The 15,737-nt window shown below is 55.1% G+C and overlaps 1 protein-coding gene across 2 annotated transcripts; it reads left to right on the forward strand.

Annotated features, from left to right (window-relative positions):
• The first annotated feature begins 2,759 nt into the window (after window positions 1-2,759).
• Window positions 2,760-12,544, forward strand: ASL (argininosuccinate lyase). 2 transcript variants are annotated; one of them, XM_002925792.4, is made up of 17 exons: window positions 2,760-2,881; window positions 2,991-3,146; window positions 6,411-6,605; window positions 7,202-7,285; window positions 7,547-7,603; window positions 7,766-7,863; window positions 9,056-9,133; window positions 9,234-9,311; window positions 9,741-9,793; window positions 10,155-10,217; window positions 10,407-10,521; window positions 10,708-10,792; window positions 10,904-10,963; window positions 11,225-11,308; window positions 11,918-11,998; window positions 12,141-12,247; window positions 12,357-12,544. In XM_002925792.4, exons 2-17 carry the CDS (start codon window positions 3,135-3,137, stop codon window positions 12,499-12,501), a joined length of 1,395 nt encoding a protein of 464 aa, XP_002925838.1. In that variant the 5' UTR covers window positions 2,760-2,881; window positions 2,991-3,134; the 3' UTR covers window positions 12,502-12,544. The 2 variants fall into 2 exon arrangements, with proteins under 2 accessions (XP_002925838.1, XP_011231342.1); XM_011233040.3 differs by having other exon boundaries at window positions 2,782-2,881; window positions 3,092-3,146.
• The last annotated feature ends 3,193 nt before the right edge of the window (window positions 12,545-15,737 follow it).

Consider the following 15,737-nt stretch of genomic DNA (forward strand, 5'->3'; position numbering starts at 1 on the left):
TGCATAGAAAGACTTGTACATGCATGTTTTATTTGTAATAGCCAAAAATTGGAAGCAACCCAAATGTCCATCAACAGACAATGGGATAAACAAATTGGGGCATATCCCTACAACAGAATACTACTTATCAATAAAAAGAAATGAACTATTGATACATGCAATAACATGGATGAACCTCAAAATAATTATGCCGAGTGAGAAAGCCAGACAAGAAATAAATTAGATAGATAGATAGATAGATAGATAGATAGATAGATAGATAGATGATAAATAGATTGATCTGGAAAATACAAACTAATCTATGATTACAAAAGGGAGTTCAGTGTTTTCTGGCTGTGAATTTTTGCACCTGTCATTTAATAAGCCTTGAGAATTTGATTCAATCTCAGCCACCATTTCTTTTGCATTATAAGATTGAGACAACACTAGCAATTCCCTGGGAATGGACTCACCCAGTCTGCAAACACCAGCAGCCACATCCTGTCAGTCTAAAGGGGAACTGGGTCTGATGGTCATCAAAGAGGTCCTTAAGAACGATGCACTTGTAACTGCTTTCCACAATGGCCCAAGAGCCAGTTTTCTTTCCAGTCATGCTCCCAGGCCAAACTTAGGGTCCTCCTGAACCTCCTACTTGGGGCAGGAGTGGCTAGGCTATTGTATGGACTAAGTGTTGCCTCTTGAAGGCCCGAGATAGTCACCCTTCAGATCCCTTGTCTGACCTGTCTATGGACTACAGGTAGCAGAGGGTGGCCTCCAGTGGTTGGAGAGGACCTCTTCTTCTTATCCATCTTCCCTGTGCTGGCAACAGACTGGCCACTGGCAGGAACCCTTCTCCAAACCTCTCTCAGCCTCCCTGAGGTTTTGCTCAGGGACCTCAGCTTTTTCAGAGAGAACTTGGTTACTGTGCTTCCATGAGTCTTTAATGCCAAGGGCATTTCCTTAAGATCAAGGGTCATGTCCATGTTAGTGTCTACTGTCAGAGCCTTAACTGCAGACTCTTTTGATTTGTCTGCCTTTTTTTCCTTCACAAACCTTCATGCTGCCTTCTCGTCTTCCTTCTTCTGAGTTTCTTTCCCCACCCGTGCAGGGGCCTCTGCACAGACAGAACAGGCTTGCTATATGCTGCAAGCAAATCTGAGGTGACAGTCTCTCTTCTGTCATGTGTGGTCAGCCAGACTGTCTGTTTCTAACTGGTTGCTCACAGGCGTGTCCGCTAACCCCTAACCCTTTGCAGCCTCAACCTGTAAATAGGACCATTGTAAATAGGACCATTGTTAGGATAAATTAGCACTGTCTGGCACCTGGTGAGCCGATGTGTGAAGTGTTGTATTTACAGCCTTACCTGTGTTATGCCTCATGCTTATAGCCTTGCTCTCAGACATCTTCCTGACTCTCTTTCCAGCCTCAATTCATTCACCAGAGGGTTTGCCCCTGCATGTTGCTAGATATTCAGGGATGTGAACTCATGTTTGCAAAGTACCACTGGTGCTCACACGTGGCCACCCGGGAAGCGAATGTCAGGCTTCAGACCCTAGCAGGTAGATCCCAGGGACTTGCCACAATGCTCTCTCAGTTTAGAGGACCACATGGCTCACGGCTGGTTTCATGGGCTTCCCCATCTTTATCTAACTGTGCCCTGATGCAGCCCAGTTCTGGGGGCTTCTGTGGGAGAAGACAAGAAAGGGTGGGAGTCATGGAGATAATGTGGATGAGGCCTGGGTAGGGGAGAGGACTCAGAAGCTACAACTACAGTGCTCTCCATTCAGGAAAAGACTACTAGATGCTCCTATAGGATCTAATGGGAGCCCAGAGCTGGACACGTGTCAGCTGGGAGTCTCCCCAGCATTGATGATGGTTGGCTAGAATACTGATGGACAAATGGGAATAGTGAGACACAGTGAAGGAAGGGCATTCCAAGCACAGGAAAGAGCACTTAAGGAGGCTTGAAAGAGCCTGATGCATTCTAGGAACTGCAAGTAATTCCGGTCTGTTGGTCCCTATGATCTACAGGACCACTTGACATTCAAAGCCCTTCGTAATCTTGCCCAAACATACTTCCCACCACTCCTGGTCACCCTGCTCCTGTCCCTTTGTTACAGCTGCTCTAACCGGTTCCTGTTCTCCAAGCAGGCCATTCACATTCTGGCCTGCAGGCCTTTGCCCAGCTACTCCCTTTGCCGGGAAAATTCTAATCCTCTTCCTTGCAGAGCTAATTCCCTCTCATCTTCGGGGACATCTCCATCAGAAGCCCTTTCAGGGCACAAGCTGGATGCCGTACCTCCACTGTCTAGAACCCAGCTTCTCATTTTGTTGAATAGTTAATCACGTCAGGGAAATCTTCCCTGAGTACCCCAAATAGACGCCGCCCTCCGTGCTGCCGTCAGGGCTCCCCGAACACTTGTCCACGCTTTGTCAGGGCTTTTTGAGCCAGGTATCATTTCTTGTGCTCATTTCTTTTTCTTCAGTGTCCAACTCTACCTGGCACAAAGGAGGTGCCCGGTACCTTTTGTTGAATGAATGAATGAATGAATGAATAATCGGGCATGCCTTTTCACATTATGTACCCTGTGAGCCCGCCAGGCCTGGACGGGTGTTTCCAATGCCAGGCACAGTGTGTGGCCCTCAGCGCTGTCGCTCAGGCACTACCCTCACCACCCTCACCCCAGCCCTGGAGCCGCTGGATCCTAAGCCACTCCCGAAGCGGCTCCGCCCACAGCCAGGGTTGGAGGGCCCAGGCAACGCCCACTCCGCCAGGCCTCCTGGGATTGGTGCGCCCGCCGCCAGGAGGCGGGCACAGGGCCGGGCAGCTGCTGACGCTCGCGCGGCCAGAAAAGCCCCGCCAGGTGGCTGGCTAGGGGACTGACCGCGCGGTCAGGAGGTGGTAAGTGCGGGACAGGCGGGACGGGCGGGACGCGCGCGGCGGGCGGAGCGGAGGACGCCGACGACCGTGGCGCGCGCGCTGGGCGCTGCCCACGTTCGCCTCCCCACAGGCTGCGCGGGGCCAAGCGTAGAGCCGGAGGCCGGAGCCGGCCCCGCCCGAGGGACCCCGTCCGGGCACCGAGGAGGTTGTCAGTCCCGGCTTGTCTTCCAGACCAGGATCACCCAGGTTCCTGGACGACGAGGAACCGCCCATCATGGCATCGGAGGTGAGTGGGATCTCGGGGACGCAGGTCCTCCTAGTCTCCAAACGAGGGGGAGGGGCGCTCTGGGAGCCAACCAGGGCCGTGACCTGCACACGGGATCTCCCGATGCCAGACCCGTCGCCGGCCACCTTCCTGGTAGTCGTCTTCGCTGGCTCCAGGCGACGCGTACGTCCTGGTGCACATGCCGGAGCCTGGGAGAGACCTGTGCCTGGACTTCCCGGTGGCCGCATTACCGTCGGCTCTCTCCCCTCTCCTCCCCAGGGACCTGTGTGGCACTCACCAAGTCACAAGGCTAGGAAAGGCCCTGACCTGACCTGATAGTGCTCCCAGCGAGGGGGCAGGAAAGGAGCTGCCCACTCCTTCAGCTCCCTCACCTCTTCATTCCTTCTTCCCAGATGCCCTTCCTGTTAGTCCTCACCCTGCGCCCCTTCTCCTGCTGCCGCAGTTGTCCCTGTGTAGCCCAGTCCACTTGATTCTGGCTTGTGCGAAGAACCAGGAGGTGGGGGACCATGTCCTGTGGCCCTAGTGGCCCCAGTGCCTGGTGGCTTCCTGTCTCACTGGCCTCCCTTCCTTAGAGCCAGGGGGCCCCTGGGTTCTCTTCCTGACCACTGACTAGGCACAAGTCCCTTTTCTCGGGCCTCAGTTGAATTATCTGGCAAATGGGGATAATAATAGATCTCTGCCTGCTTCTGTAAGGTACTGGATCATGAAGTCAGGGCTTTGAACCTTTCAGGTAAAAGGGGCTCTTTGCTTGATGCCAGTGAAGGTACCTGTGGCCTGGGAAGCAGGAGGTCTGGGTTCCAGTCCTTTTGGGTCCTCATTAGTTAGCAAGGCACTTCCCTCTCTCTGGACCTCGGTTTGTTCATCTGAATAAACTGGGTAAGAACGCCTGCCCTGCTAGTTTCTGGATCATGGTGCGGGGGGGGGGGGGGGGGGCGGACAACAGGCCTTTGACTTTGGAGGCAAACGAAGTTGGTTTCTGAAGCAGTCAGTCGACCTCCCAGGGTAACAGTGCCCACCTCATGCCTGGCACAGGGCCAGGCTCTCGTACTACATAGCAGGTGCCTGGTAAATGGTGGCTAATGATACTGACAGTAAGAACACGTTATTTTCCTTGTGCATTCTAAACGGGCTGTTGCTCATTCATCCCAGCCCAAACCAGTGCTCCTGCCCCCTTGCCTCAGAGGTATCATTCTGGCCCAGATGTGCCCTAGGTCAGAGGAGAGCCCTTTCTGCCACATTGGGTCTCCCCCTCTCTTCAGAGCCCACAGGGTGGCACCTCATTCTGACATCCTTCTGGGATCTTTTTTTTTTTTTTAAGATTTTATTTATTTATTTGAGGGAGAGATTGAGAGCTTGTGGTGGGGATAGGTGGCCAGGAGCGGGAGAGAGAATCCCAAACTGCACACTCCCCGCAGAGCAGGGAGCTGAGCGGAGCAGCTCTATTTCAGGACTTTGAGCAGAAACCAAGAGTCAGACGCTGAACGGACTGAACTACCCCGGCCCCCTCTTTCCGGGTTCTTTTTAAGCCTGCCAGTGGGGTGGGAGCTTGGCGCCCATCCAGAGTGGGCTGCCTTCAGGAGACCAGAGCATCAGGTGCCTTCTGCTTGCCCCAGGCTGCCCTGTGGGTTGGTGCTAATTGGTTTGGCTGCAGCCTCGCTTGTTAAGTAGTTGTTATTACTAACAACCCAGGCAGGGAGTCCAGGGCCTGCTGGAGGAGGCAGTGCCAGGTTCTGGCTGAGGGGCCGGCTGGTCCCAATCCTGACCGGCACTGGCCGGCCCTGGTCCTCTGACCCCAGCAGACAGGAAAGGGACCCACGTGGTGCTTTGCGGAAGGTCTAGGCTTGGCGGGTAAGGGGCGGATCTAGCTCAAGAGGTTGAGGGGGGCGGAGGCTGCTTCTGCAGGGCAGAGTCCTCAGACAGCCAGGGCTGCTGGGCAATGAGGGGTCACTTCACAGCCTGGAGCCTGAGCGGGCTGGAGGCCCCCACCCTGCCCCTGGCAGCCCTCGGCCCCTCCCTTACTAAGAGAATTTACTGAGTGCCAGGCACTGTGCTATGTATGCACTTAGAAATTTTACCTAATTGAATGCTCACAAGAACTCCGGCAGAGAGGTGCTGCTATTGCCCTTATGTTATCGAGGGGTAACCCTGCAGCTTAGAGAGGTTATATACATACTCACAATCGGGGGGCTAGGAAAGGTCTGGGACACTGCAGGGTGACAGAGGAGGACAAACGTCCCCAGCAGCAGTTATAAACTCCCCCTCCGCAGGAAAGTTGGCAATGCCTACCCTCACCCAGGGAGCACTCTGCTAATCCTTGGCATCCTGGGAGCTGGGACAGCTCCCCATGTGTTCCGTACCCCTCCCCCATCTGTCACATGCCCTGGCCTCTGTACTCTTTCAAAACAGAGGTGTCTCTGTCCCACCCCTCCGCCCTTAGCTCCTGGGGGGCAGAGGGTCAGCTAGTGACCTTCTAGAAGGCCTATGATAACAGATGTGCCAGAGGCGCTCTCCAAAGGAGTGGTGGAGGTTGGGATCTTAAGCCCTGCCCCAAGCTGTGGGAGAGAAATGCAGGCCATTGGAGCCTGATGGGGCCCCTCAGGCGCTCCTTTGCCTGTCCCTGCTGCAAAAGTTCAGGATACCAGAGCCAGCAGAGAGGCCCTGGTGGAACACGGGGTTTAGTGTGTGCGGACTCTGCTTCAGATAGCTGGGCTGCAGTCCTGGCTCTACCACCCAGCAGGGGCTCTGTGCCTTGGTTTCCCCCGTCTGTAGCAGGTTAGGATTGGTAGCAACTTCAGAGAGCTTCTGTCGGTGCATGCCAAGCAATTAAAATTATGCCTGGCCCACAGTAAGAATGTGATATATGTTAGCCAGGATTATTATCCTTATTGTTGGAATATCAGAGCTGGATTCAAACTCCAGATTCCAGCGTGACTTCTCCCCTCGGTCAGTGGCAGGACAGGTCCCAGAAGTTCTGCTGTAGTCTCAGGGTGCCTTGTACCCTGCCATCATTTCCTTAGACAAGCATCACAGGGTGGGAGAGAACCCTAACTTCAGTGTCCAGCCACATTCCCACGCTGACTCCGTGAGTGACTTCGGGCAAGTTCCTGAGCCTCTCTGAGCCTCAGTTTCCTTATCTGTCCAGTGAGAATAATCCTGCCTGCTGGTTGCCACTGCCATCAGACTTGATAGCTCTCCTGTGGGCCTTTTGTGAGAGTCACTGTTCTCAAGGGTGGGGAGATTAACTGCTCCTGCTCTCCTGGCCAGAGTGGGAAGCTATGGGGTGGCCGGTTTGTGGGCACAGTGGACCCCATCATGGAGAAGTTCAACTCATCCATTGCCTACGACCGGCACCTGTGGGAGGTGGACGTGCAGGGCAGCAAGGCCTACAGCCGGGGCCTGGAGAAGGCGGGGCTCCTCACCAAGGCTGAGATGGACCAGATACTCCGTGGACTGGACAAGGTATTCTCTACACCCCAAGGCCCACCCTAGAGCCCCTTCCCGTGGTCCCAGCCTCCTACCAAGTCCCGAGCACAGGTGGTAGGGCCATCCAAGCACATCATTTTCCCTTGTGATGATATGTCTATTGAGAGCTCTTTATTTTTTAAAAAAACTTTTAAAAGCTTTATTTATTTTAGAAAGAAAGCAGGGGGAGGGGCAGAGGGCGAAGAAGAGAGAGAGAATCTGCAGCAGACTCCCCACTGAGCGAAGAGCCAACACGGGGTTCAGTCCCACAACCCCGAGATTATGACCTGAGCTGAAATCAAGAGTCGGCCGCTTAGCCTACTGAGCCACCCAGGCGCCACCGTCAAGGTGCCCTTTAAACCATGTGCTGTGCTGTGTCTCTCTTCATCCTTTAATGCCTCCATGGCCCGTGGCTCATGGGGGAAGGAAACCTGGGCCTGAGATGCTCCCTTGGGGGTGGGGGCTACACTTCCCTGTGGAGCACTCCTAGGACTCAGCTCTTACACGGAGACCCTCAGTGATCAGAGTCAGGGTGGGACCAAGGCTGTGGATGGCTGACCCCTGACACCTGCGGTTGTTGCCATCTGCTACAGGTGGCTGAGGAGTGGGCTCAGGGCACCTTCAAGCTAAACCCCAATGATGAAGATATTCACACAGCCAACGAGCGGCGTCTGAAGGTATGCCCCCCTCCCTGTCCGCCTGGCCTCCCCTCTCCACCTCGCCCTAGGCCACTTGGAGCATAAGCACCGCCATCCTGTTCCCTTCATCAGTGGCAGAGTGCAGGCCAGCCCTCAGAGCAGGCGGCCTCCGCAGAGATGGCAGGGCCCAGGAGTAGGGAGGGAAGGTGACAGGGCTGGGAGGAGCCAGGCCCTTCCTGGGCTGACCCCACTGGGCTACAAGCAGGCAGACCCTGACCCCATGCCTCCCTCCACCCCCAGGAGCTCATCGGTGAAACCGCAGGGAAGCTACACACGGGCCGAAGTCGGAATGACCAGGTGCTGCCTGCTCCTACGCCCCCCGCCCCACCCCACCCTCGGGCCCTGTGCATTCCCAGTCTCGGGGAGCCTAGGTGGCAGATTTAGGGCTCGGCAGTGGCCCTGGCTCCCCAGCGAAGCCATGCATCTGTCTCCCTGAGTGCCACCCTCTCCTCCCCGCAGGTGGTCACAGACCTCAGGCTGTGGATGCGGCAGAACTGCTCTAAACTTTCTGCCCTCCTCCGGGAGCTCATCAGAACTATGGTGGACCGGGCAGAGGCGTGAGTCTCCCGTGGACTCCCAGGTGGTGGCAGGGAGGGGCACGAGGGCAGCCAGGGTCTCCTCTTCCCCAAGACGGGCAGCCTGAAGGCCAGATCTAGGTGGCAAGGGTGAAGAGGGTCGGGGAGCCAGGCCCTGGGGTTCAGGGGTGTCCTGGAACTCCTAGACCAAGTAAGCCAAAGCAGCCAGGAATGGGGATGTTTCCTGCCGTGTTTCCTACTCCCGTGTCTGCTGAGCTCAGCAGGCAGGGCAGGCTCCCCTCTGAGGCTTCATAAGTAGGAGGCTGAGGCCCTAGGCAGATGCTTGAAGCCTGAGGAAAGGGGCTGCCTATGCTTGGGTAGGCTTGGGGCAGCCCAGGTCTGTGCCCTCTGTCTGCCATCCCTCCCCCCAGTCCCTACCCAGCGTGGCTGGCGTAGGACAGCCAAAGCTGCCTCCCACGGGCCTCATCCCAAGTTTTGGCTCCTGTGACCTCACGTCTTTGGGGTTGGCTTTGTTCCTGGCAGACCTGGTGTCAGAGACAGGGTTGACCCTTCCTCTTCCCCAGCTCCCTGTGACCTCTTTCACAGACCTTACCGTCTGGGGGAAAACAAGGGCTAAGAACCGCCACCCTGGGGGTGCTGGGAGAAATAGGGGGTGACTGCTAATGTCTACAGGGTTTCTTCTCCGGGGGAATGAAAATGTTCTGAAATTGATGTGGCGATGGGTATACACTGACGTGTAGAGTTTAAATGGGTGAGTTTTAGGTGATTTACATCTCAGTAAAGCTGTTTATTAAGCAGAACAAAACAAAAAACCAAAACATCGCGTACAGCACCTTGGTCTCTGTCTTGCCTACGGGAAAGTGCCCCCTGCTCTTCCGAAGTCCCTGGGAGCTTCTCAAGGGGTCACGAATGCGACTCCCCCTGCCGAGTAGTACCCATTCTGTGTCTCCTCCTTTGCTCTCCAGTCCTGCTCCGGGGAGGCTCCACGGCCCTGGCCCAGTCCTTGGATCACACCGCCCCACTTCTGGTTTCTTCTTTTATGATGTGTTTGTCCCCAGGAGATCACTTGGTTTCTTGTGCAGGCAGATCCTTGGAAGGCTGGCCCTGCTTTTCCCTGGTGGGGCTCAGGCCTGCAGGGTGTGGGGTGACACAGGCACACCTTGCATGGACTTCCTGAGCCCCTTAGGCCCCTGCTCCTAATCTTCCCCCACAGGGAACGTGACGTCCTCTTCCCAGGGTATACACACCTGCAAAGGGCTCAGCCCATCCGCTGGAGCCACTGGATCCTGAGGTGAGTGGGCTGGGGCATAGGGCAGGGGTGCTGTGGAGGGGCTGTGATGGAAGGGAGGGCCCCGGGATGCCCTGACTTCTTGCCCCCTGGCTTCCTACAGCCATGCCGTGGCGCTGACCAGAGACTCTGAGAGGCTGTTGGAGGTACAGAAGCGGGTCAACGTCCTGCCCCTGGGGAGGTAAGACCCCCGTGTTCTGAGGACCTAGTTGGGGGTGGGGGTTGTGCCACATAGTTAGCATGGTCCTCGGGGAGCAACAGAAGAAGGGGAGCTAGGACGGACAGGGCAGACAGCCAGGTAACTAACTGCCCTCTCCGTCAGGGGTTCTTCGTACCTGGAAGGGAGGGAACCCTGCATAGACCTGCAGCTCTCTCTAAGATGGGGATAACCGGGGGGTTCTCAAGTATGTCAGAGCAGAGCCAGAGCTCTCCAGAGAGGTTCCAGAGAGCCAGCCAGTTGCCCACAGCCTGCCATTGCGGCTCCCTGGGGACAAGTGTTCCATCAGCCATGCTGCCTGGGTGGCAGGCCTGACAGGCAGGGCTTGGCTTTGGGTGTGCACGTGCGTATGTGCCAGGAGCCCTGGTCACCTGGGATCCCCTGTTCCTGCAGCGGGGCCATTGCAGGCAACCCTCTGGGTGTGGACCGGGAGCTGCTCCGAGCAGGTGAGGTGCCCTGCCCCTCCTCCCCATGGAGATCCCCCTCAGCGCCTGTCAGCTCCCACAGACACACACTTGGAGGGGGCAGGGGTCTGGTTGAAACCCTCATTTATTAACTACGGAAGCTGAGGCTAGAGAGGCAAGAGAAGGCTTGTGGCAGGGGTGCGTGGCGCTGGGGACACTCAGGGCTCCTCCTTCCTTCCTGGGACCTGTACGAGAGACCTTCCCCCGCTCCTGCCCCTCCCTACACCCCTCCCTAGAAGGGTCTCAAGGAGGACATGGGTGGGCAACCTGATTTGGGGTGCAGGAAGCCCCTCCTTGCCCTCCAGCCCAGCCCTATTGCCTTCCCCATCTCCCCCTCCTCCAGAATTGAACTTTGGGGCCATCACCCTCAACAGCATGGATGCCACCAGTGAGCGCGACTTCGTGGGTGAGTCTAGGAGCCAGCATGCTTACCCTCGATAGGGCCACTCCCCTGCAGTGTGCTCTGATTTGTCCTCTAGCCCTGGCACCTCTCCAGCCTCCTCCCACAACATGTCTGTTCCACCTGGGGCTTCTCCAGACTGAGTGAGGGGAAGCCCGGGGACCAGAAGGCCTGCTCTCCCTTTCCTCCCACAAGCTGAGTTCCTGTTCTGGGCTTCGCTGTGCATGACCCACCTCAGCAGGATGGCTGAGGATCTCATCCTCTATGGCACTAAGGAATTCAGCTTTGTGCAGCTCTCAGATGCCTACAGGTAAGCCTGGGCCCTGCCCTGCCCTGCCCCAGCCCTGAGCCCACCCGCGTGGCTTCCTTCCTCCCCACCCCCCGCAGGCCCTGGGCAGACCTGGACTGCTGGACTGCCTGCTGCTGGACCTCACCTGATCCAGCCTGCAGACCAGCCCCGGGGGCAGGGGAGCCCTTTCAGCATCTCTCTCCCCAGCACCGGAAGCAGCCTGATGCCCCAGAAGAAAAACCCAGACAGCCTGGAGCTGATCCGGAGCAAGGCGGGGCGAGTGTTTGGCCGGGTAAACAGGGCGGAGAGCGGGGCAAGGCTTCTGGGCTGACCAGGAGGGTCTTACGGGAACTTCCAGGATGGGCTCTGAGGTCCAGCCTCCCCATTCTCACTCTTTTCCCAGTGTGCTGGACTCCTGATGACACTCAAGGGCCTTCCGAGCACCTACAACAAGGACTTACAGGTGCGAGGCTGGGCCGTGGGTGAGGGACCCACGGGCACATACACCACCCATTTCTCAGGGCCCTGGCACACCCAGGCAGGGGCCCCACAGAACTGCCACCGCCCCTGCTATGCAGCCAGCCCTTGACTGCCCTTGAGAACTGTCTCCTCTCTGTTGGTGTGGGTTGTATGAGGTGCTGAGTGTTCCCTGTGGAGGGCAGTGGGGATACCTCCGTGGGGGACAAGGCTGCTGGGCTCTCACCTCCCTCCACGTGCCTCCCAGGAGGACAAGGAAGCTGTATTTGAAGTGTCAGACACCATGAGTGCCGTCCTCCAGGTGGCCACGGGCGTCATCTCTACACTGCAGGCAAGCCCCCGGTCTTCTCCCCCAGGCCCCTACACTCTGGGATGGGGATGCTGGGAAGTGATCTTGCGAGGAGGTGAGGGTGGGTGCATCCAGAAGATCCGGGGGTTGGGGGAGGTGGGCAGGCGTTTGCTCCTGCCCGTGGGAACAGGGAAGGGACAAAATGTGTTAGCTGCAGTAGAATGGAAGTGGGTTAGACTCTAAGGGTCCCATCAACGAGCCTGACCAGATTTCTTTTTTAGTCATTTGCGATGGGAAATCTCAGGATGCACAGTTGAGAGCACGCATAGGGAACCCCTATGGACTAACCCCCAGCTTCAACAATAATCAACTCACGGCGTTTCTTGCTTTGGCCATCTGTATCCACTACCCACCACCACCCGGTGCTTCTGATGCATGCTAAAGCTGGGGGCAACCCCAGTAGCACCCCTAAACATCATCAGTGATGATGGCAAATGGCTCAAGCAGAGAGAGCAGAATAGGCTGGGTCAGAGTGGATCTGCCCAAGGCTGGGGACGTCCTGGGTAAGGGTACCCCCCCTTAGGCCTGAGGCTGGCAGCTTCACCACCCAGGTCCCCAGGACTCACCACTCCCCCCACCGGTGTCCCCCAGATTCACCGTGACAACATGGCACGGGCTCTTAGTCCTGACATGCTGGCCACTGACCTCGCGTACTACCTGGTCCGCAAAGGGGTGAGTGTGGGGTGGTTGGGGGGAGGGCCGAGGAGATGGGGATGTCCCCTAGGCAGAGGATGGGGGGCGTGAGGGAGGTCATGGGCAGAACAGGGAGCAGAGGAAGATTGAGTCGGTGCTGCCCTTACCCCGGCTGTCCCAGATGCCATTCCGCCAGGCCCATGAGGCCTCCGGGAAAGCTGTGTTCATGGCCGAGACCAAGGGGGTCGCCCTCAACCAGCTGTCACTGAAGGATCTACAGACCATCAGGTACAGCCCCCTCCCCTCCCTCTGCTGCCTCCCAGGAGGTAAGCCTGGGCCCCTGAGGCCCCCGGATGGCCCTGCTGGGCCCTGGCCCACCTTCTCTTCTTTCCCCCAGCCCCCTGTTCTCGGGCGACGTGAGCCGCGTGTGGGACTACAGCCACAGCGTGGAGCAGTACGCCGCCCTGGGTGGCACGGCGCACTCCAGTGTCGACTGGCAGATCGGCCAGGTGCGAGCGCTGCTGCGGGCCCAGCAGGCCTAGAGCCTTCTCCACCCCGCTCCCAAATAAAGCAGGCCCAAGAGGAGGCCTCTGCTTCTTTCCTGCCCAGCCCGACTCCCTCAGCAGTTGGCTTTCAGGGGTCTGTCAAGTGGGCAGTAGGGGCCATCAAGGAAACAGAGAAAATGGACAAGGGTGGCAGTAGTCATAGATGGGGAGGGAGGAGAGCGGATTGCCTTCATTAGAACCTCCGCCCTGCTCAGGCCCTACACCGTTCACTGCAGGCATCATAGTAACCTCCTGCTTAGAGCGTTCTGGGAGGGCTGGCCTCCTTGGAGCCTTGATGGTACCTGATACGCTTGGTTATCTCAGTCAGTCCTTGTTCATTGTCCTTCCTCCCAGTGTCCTCTAGGCTCCCCTGCTCATACTCTCCCCTTGCTTAACCCACCCTTCCCTGAACATGACAGCGCGTCCTGTGCCCTCGTGGGGAGAATGGTATATTTGGTGGTGAAGTCGGTCATCCAGCTAGCCTGTGATGCCAGGCACTAGGTGAGATTCATACACATGCAAAGATGTCTCCTTTGGACCATGAGGTGAGGGGCCCAGACAGGCAGTGCCTGGAGGGGCCTGCCCCATGTTGCAGTCAAGGACTTGCATTTAGTCTGCAAAGGGCCTGAGGCCAGGTCTGGTACACAGTAAATGTTCAATAGCAGTGAGTCCAGGGCCAGCAGAGACCTCTTCTACACAGATGTCACCAAAATCCTGATTAGAAATAGCTGAAATTTATGTTTTATTAACAACAAAGCTAAACTCAAGGAAGAATGAATAACCCCCCCCCAAGTGTTTCTTGGGAGCAATGGAAACACTTCATAAACTCAACAGCCAAAGCTCCAGCAGTGGGGACACCACACCACATTCCAAAAAGGGCCAAAGCCGTGGCTCGCAGAATGTTCTAGAGTCTTGGCTCTCAAAGTGTGGTTCCTCCTTCCCCTCCTCCTCCTCATCTGGAAATTTGTTTAAAAATGCAAACTTTCAGGCCTGAGACGTGCTAAATCAGATTCCAGGTGGGGGCCCAGCTATCTGTTTTTGCAAGGCCTTCAGGTGGTTCTGATGCACGTTCAAGTTTGAGAGTCACTGGTCTCTCGAATCTTGTTACCTAAAATTGCCGCAGACCGCCAACCTCTCCCGGGTCCCAGCCTGACCTGATCCAGAATGTGCATTTTAGCAAACTCCCCAGATGCTTCTTGTACACATTAAAGTCAAAGTGCTGATCCAGAGAAATCTCAAATCTGGTCTCAGAAAGGAAGGAGGGACTTATGTCCGTCAAACACCAGACAGGATTGAAATAATGATTGCAATCCATGTGACACAGGGCACAGTTGGTTGGTAGGGCAGCACCGCAATCTAAGTGGGAACTCTGTTTTCAGATAATCCTATTAGAAGTTTCTCCTTAATTAGAATCAGCCCCCCAGTGCTTCCCACCTGTGAGCCTGGCCACATGCCCTCTGACCGGACCAGAGGAATGAGCCTCTTCTGGCTCAGGGAGAGCAAGAGTTTGTGTAGCCTTTCTCCAGACTGTCCATACATGTCCATACCTTAGAACATACCCTTGTCTGCCTCTTTCTGTTCTGTCACCAACTGACTACACCAAAGTTCAGTAGGACCTATATTGTTTTCCCGTTGCTGCTGTAACAAATTATGCCATATGGTGCCATAAGACAACATAAACATTATCTTATAATTCTTGAGGTCAGAGTCTGAAATGGGTTTTACAAAATCAAGTGTCAACAAGCCTCTGGGAGAATCTGTTTCTTTGCCTTTTCCAGTTTCTAGAAGCCACCTGCATTCCTTGGCTTGTGGCCCGTTCCTTCTTCTCTGAGGCCAGCAATACAACATCTTCAAGTCCGTCTCTAACTCTGACCCTCTGCTTCCTTTGTCACATCCTCTAACTGACCTTTCTGCCTCCCTCTTATAAAGACCCATGTGATTACACTGGATCCACCTGGATAAATCAAGATAATTGCTTCACCTCATGATCCTTAACTTAATCACATGTGCAAAGTTCCTTGTACCATGTTAGGTGACATAGTCACAAGTTTGGGGATTATGATATTGGAGAATCATTGTTCAGTCTACTACGTTCTGTTGTCTGGCTCTCAAAGACTAATGTCCTTCCCATGTGCCAAGTATTCACTCCATCCCATGCCCCCCGCCCAAGTTTTAACCCTTTAAACACCAACACAAGTTCTAAATCTCATCAGCTCAGAAGTCCCATATCTCATCATCCAAATCATCTAAATTAGGTATGAGTGAGACTCTGGGTATGATCCATCCTGGGGCAAAATTCCTCTCTATCCACGGATCTGAGAATCTCATGTGATTGTGGTGTGGAATAGAGTTCACACAAACAAACTCAAGAAACAAATGATCTAATCCCAGAATACAGGGCTTGGTTAGGCACAGGATAACACTTAGAGGCATTTCAATTTATTATTTTTTTTGAAAGATTTTACTTATTTATTTTAGAGCACAAGTGGGGTGGAGGGGGGTGCGAGGAGCAGAGGAAGAGGGACAAGCAGACTCTGCACTGAGCACAGAGTCCTATGTGGGGCTCGATGCCAGGATCCCACAATCATGACCCGAGGTGAAATCAAGAGTCAGACACTCAACTGACTGAGCCACCCAGGCGCCCCAAGGCATTTCAATTTTAAAAAGAAGAAGATGGGAGGGAAAAAGGAATCACTGGTTCCAAGCAATTTTGAAATCCAATCCAGAAAATTCCACTAGGTTTCAAGGCCTTGGGAATGCAGGTTTCCCCTGGTCTCTGAAAGTACAGTGTTCCTATGAAACTTTTCATAAGCCAGAATGGGATAAAGTAAAGAAGCAATTACCTTTAATGTCATATGGAAAATTTTTGAGGCTCTCTTAGGCTTTTCTGATACCTTAGAATATACCTTGGTAACAGAGGCACAAAATAAATCAAGACAAAGCACAGATGCTCACAGACACAGTTCAAAGCTCTGGTGGCTTGATGCTGAGAGGCTGAGTGCAGTTCCTGGGGAAGGAGCTAGGTTGGGGCCGCTCTTGCTGCTTGGGGTGCACACTGCCTCCATAAAGGCTCATGGCAAAACAAACAGAATGCCGATTTTGCTTTTTTGCCTTTTTAAAAGCAAAACTCTTTGGATTTCTTTTGGTTAGTGAAAACGGGTACTAACGTAGATCTTTCATAAAAGGGAAGTGGCATAAGGCAAACTTGAAAAGCATGGGATGCCTGCAATCCT

Source organism: Ailuropoda melanoleuca, chromosome 10 (assembly GCF_002007445.2).
Source record: "Ailuropoda melanoleuca isolate Jingjing chromosome 10, ASM200744v2, whole genome shotgun sequence".
Lineage (NCBI taxonomy): Eukaryota > Metazoa > Chordata > Mammalia > Carnivora > Ursidae > Ailuropoda > Ailuropoda melanoleuca.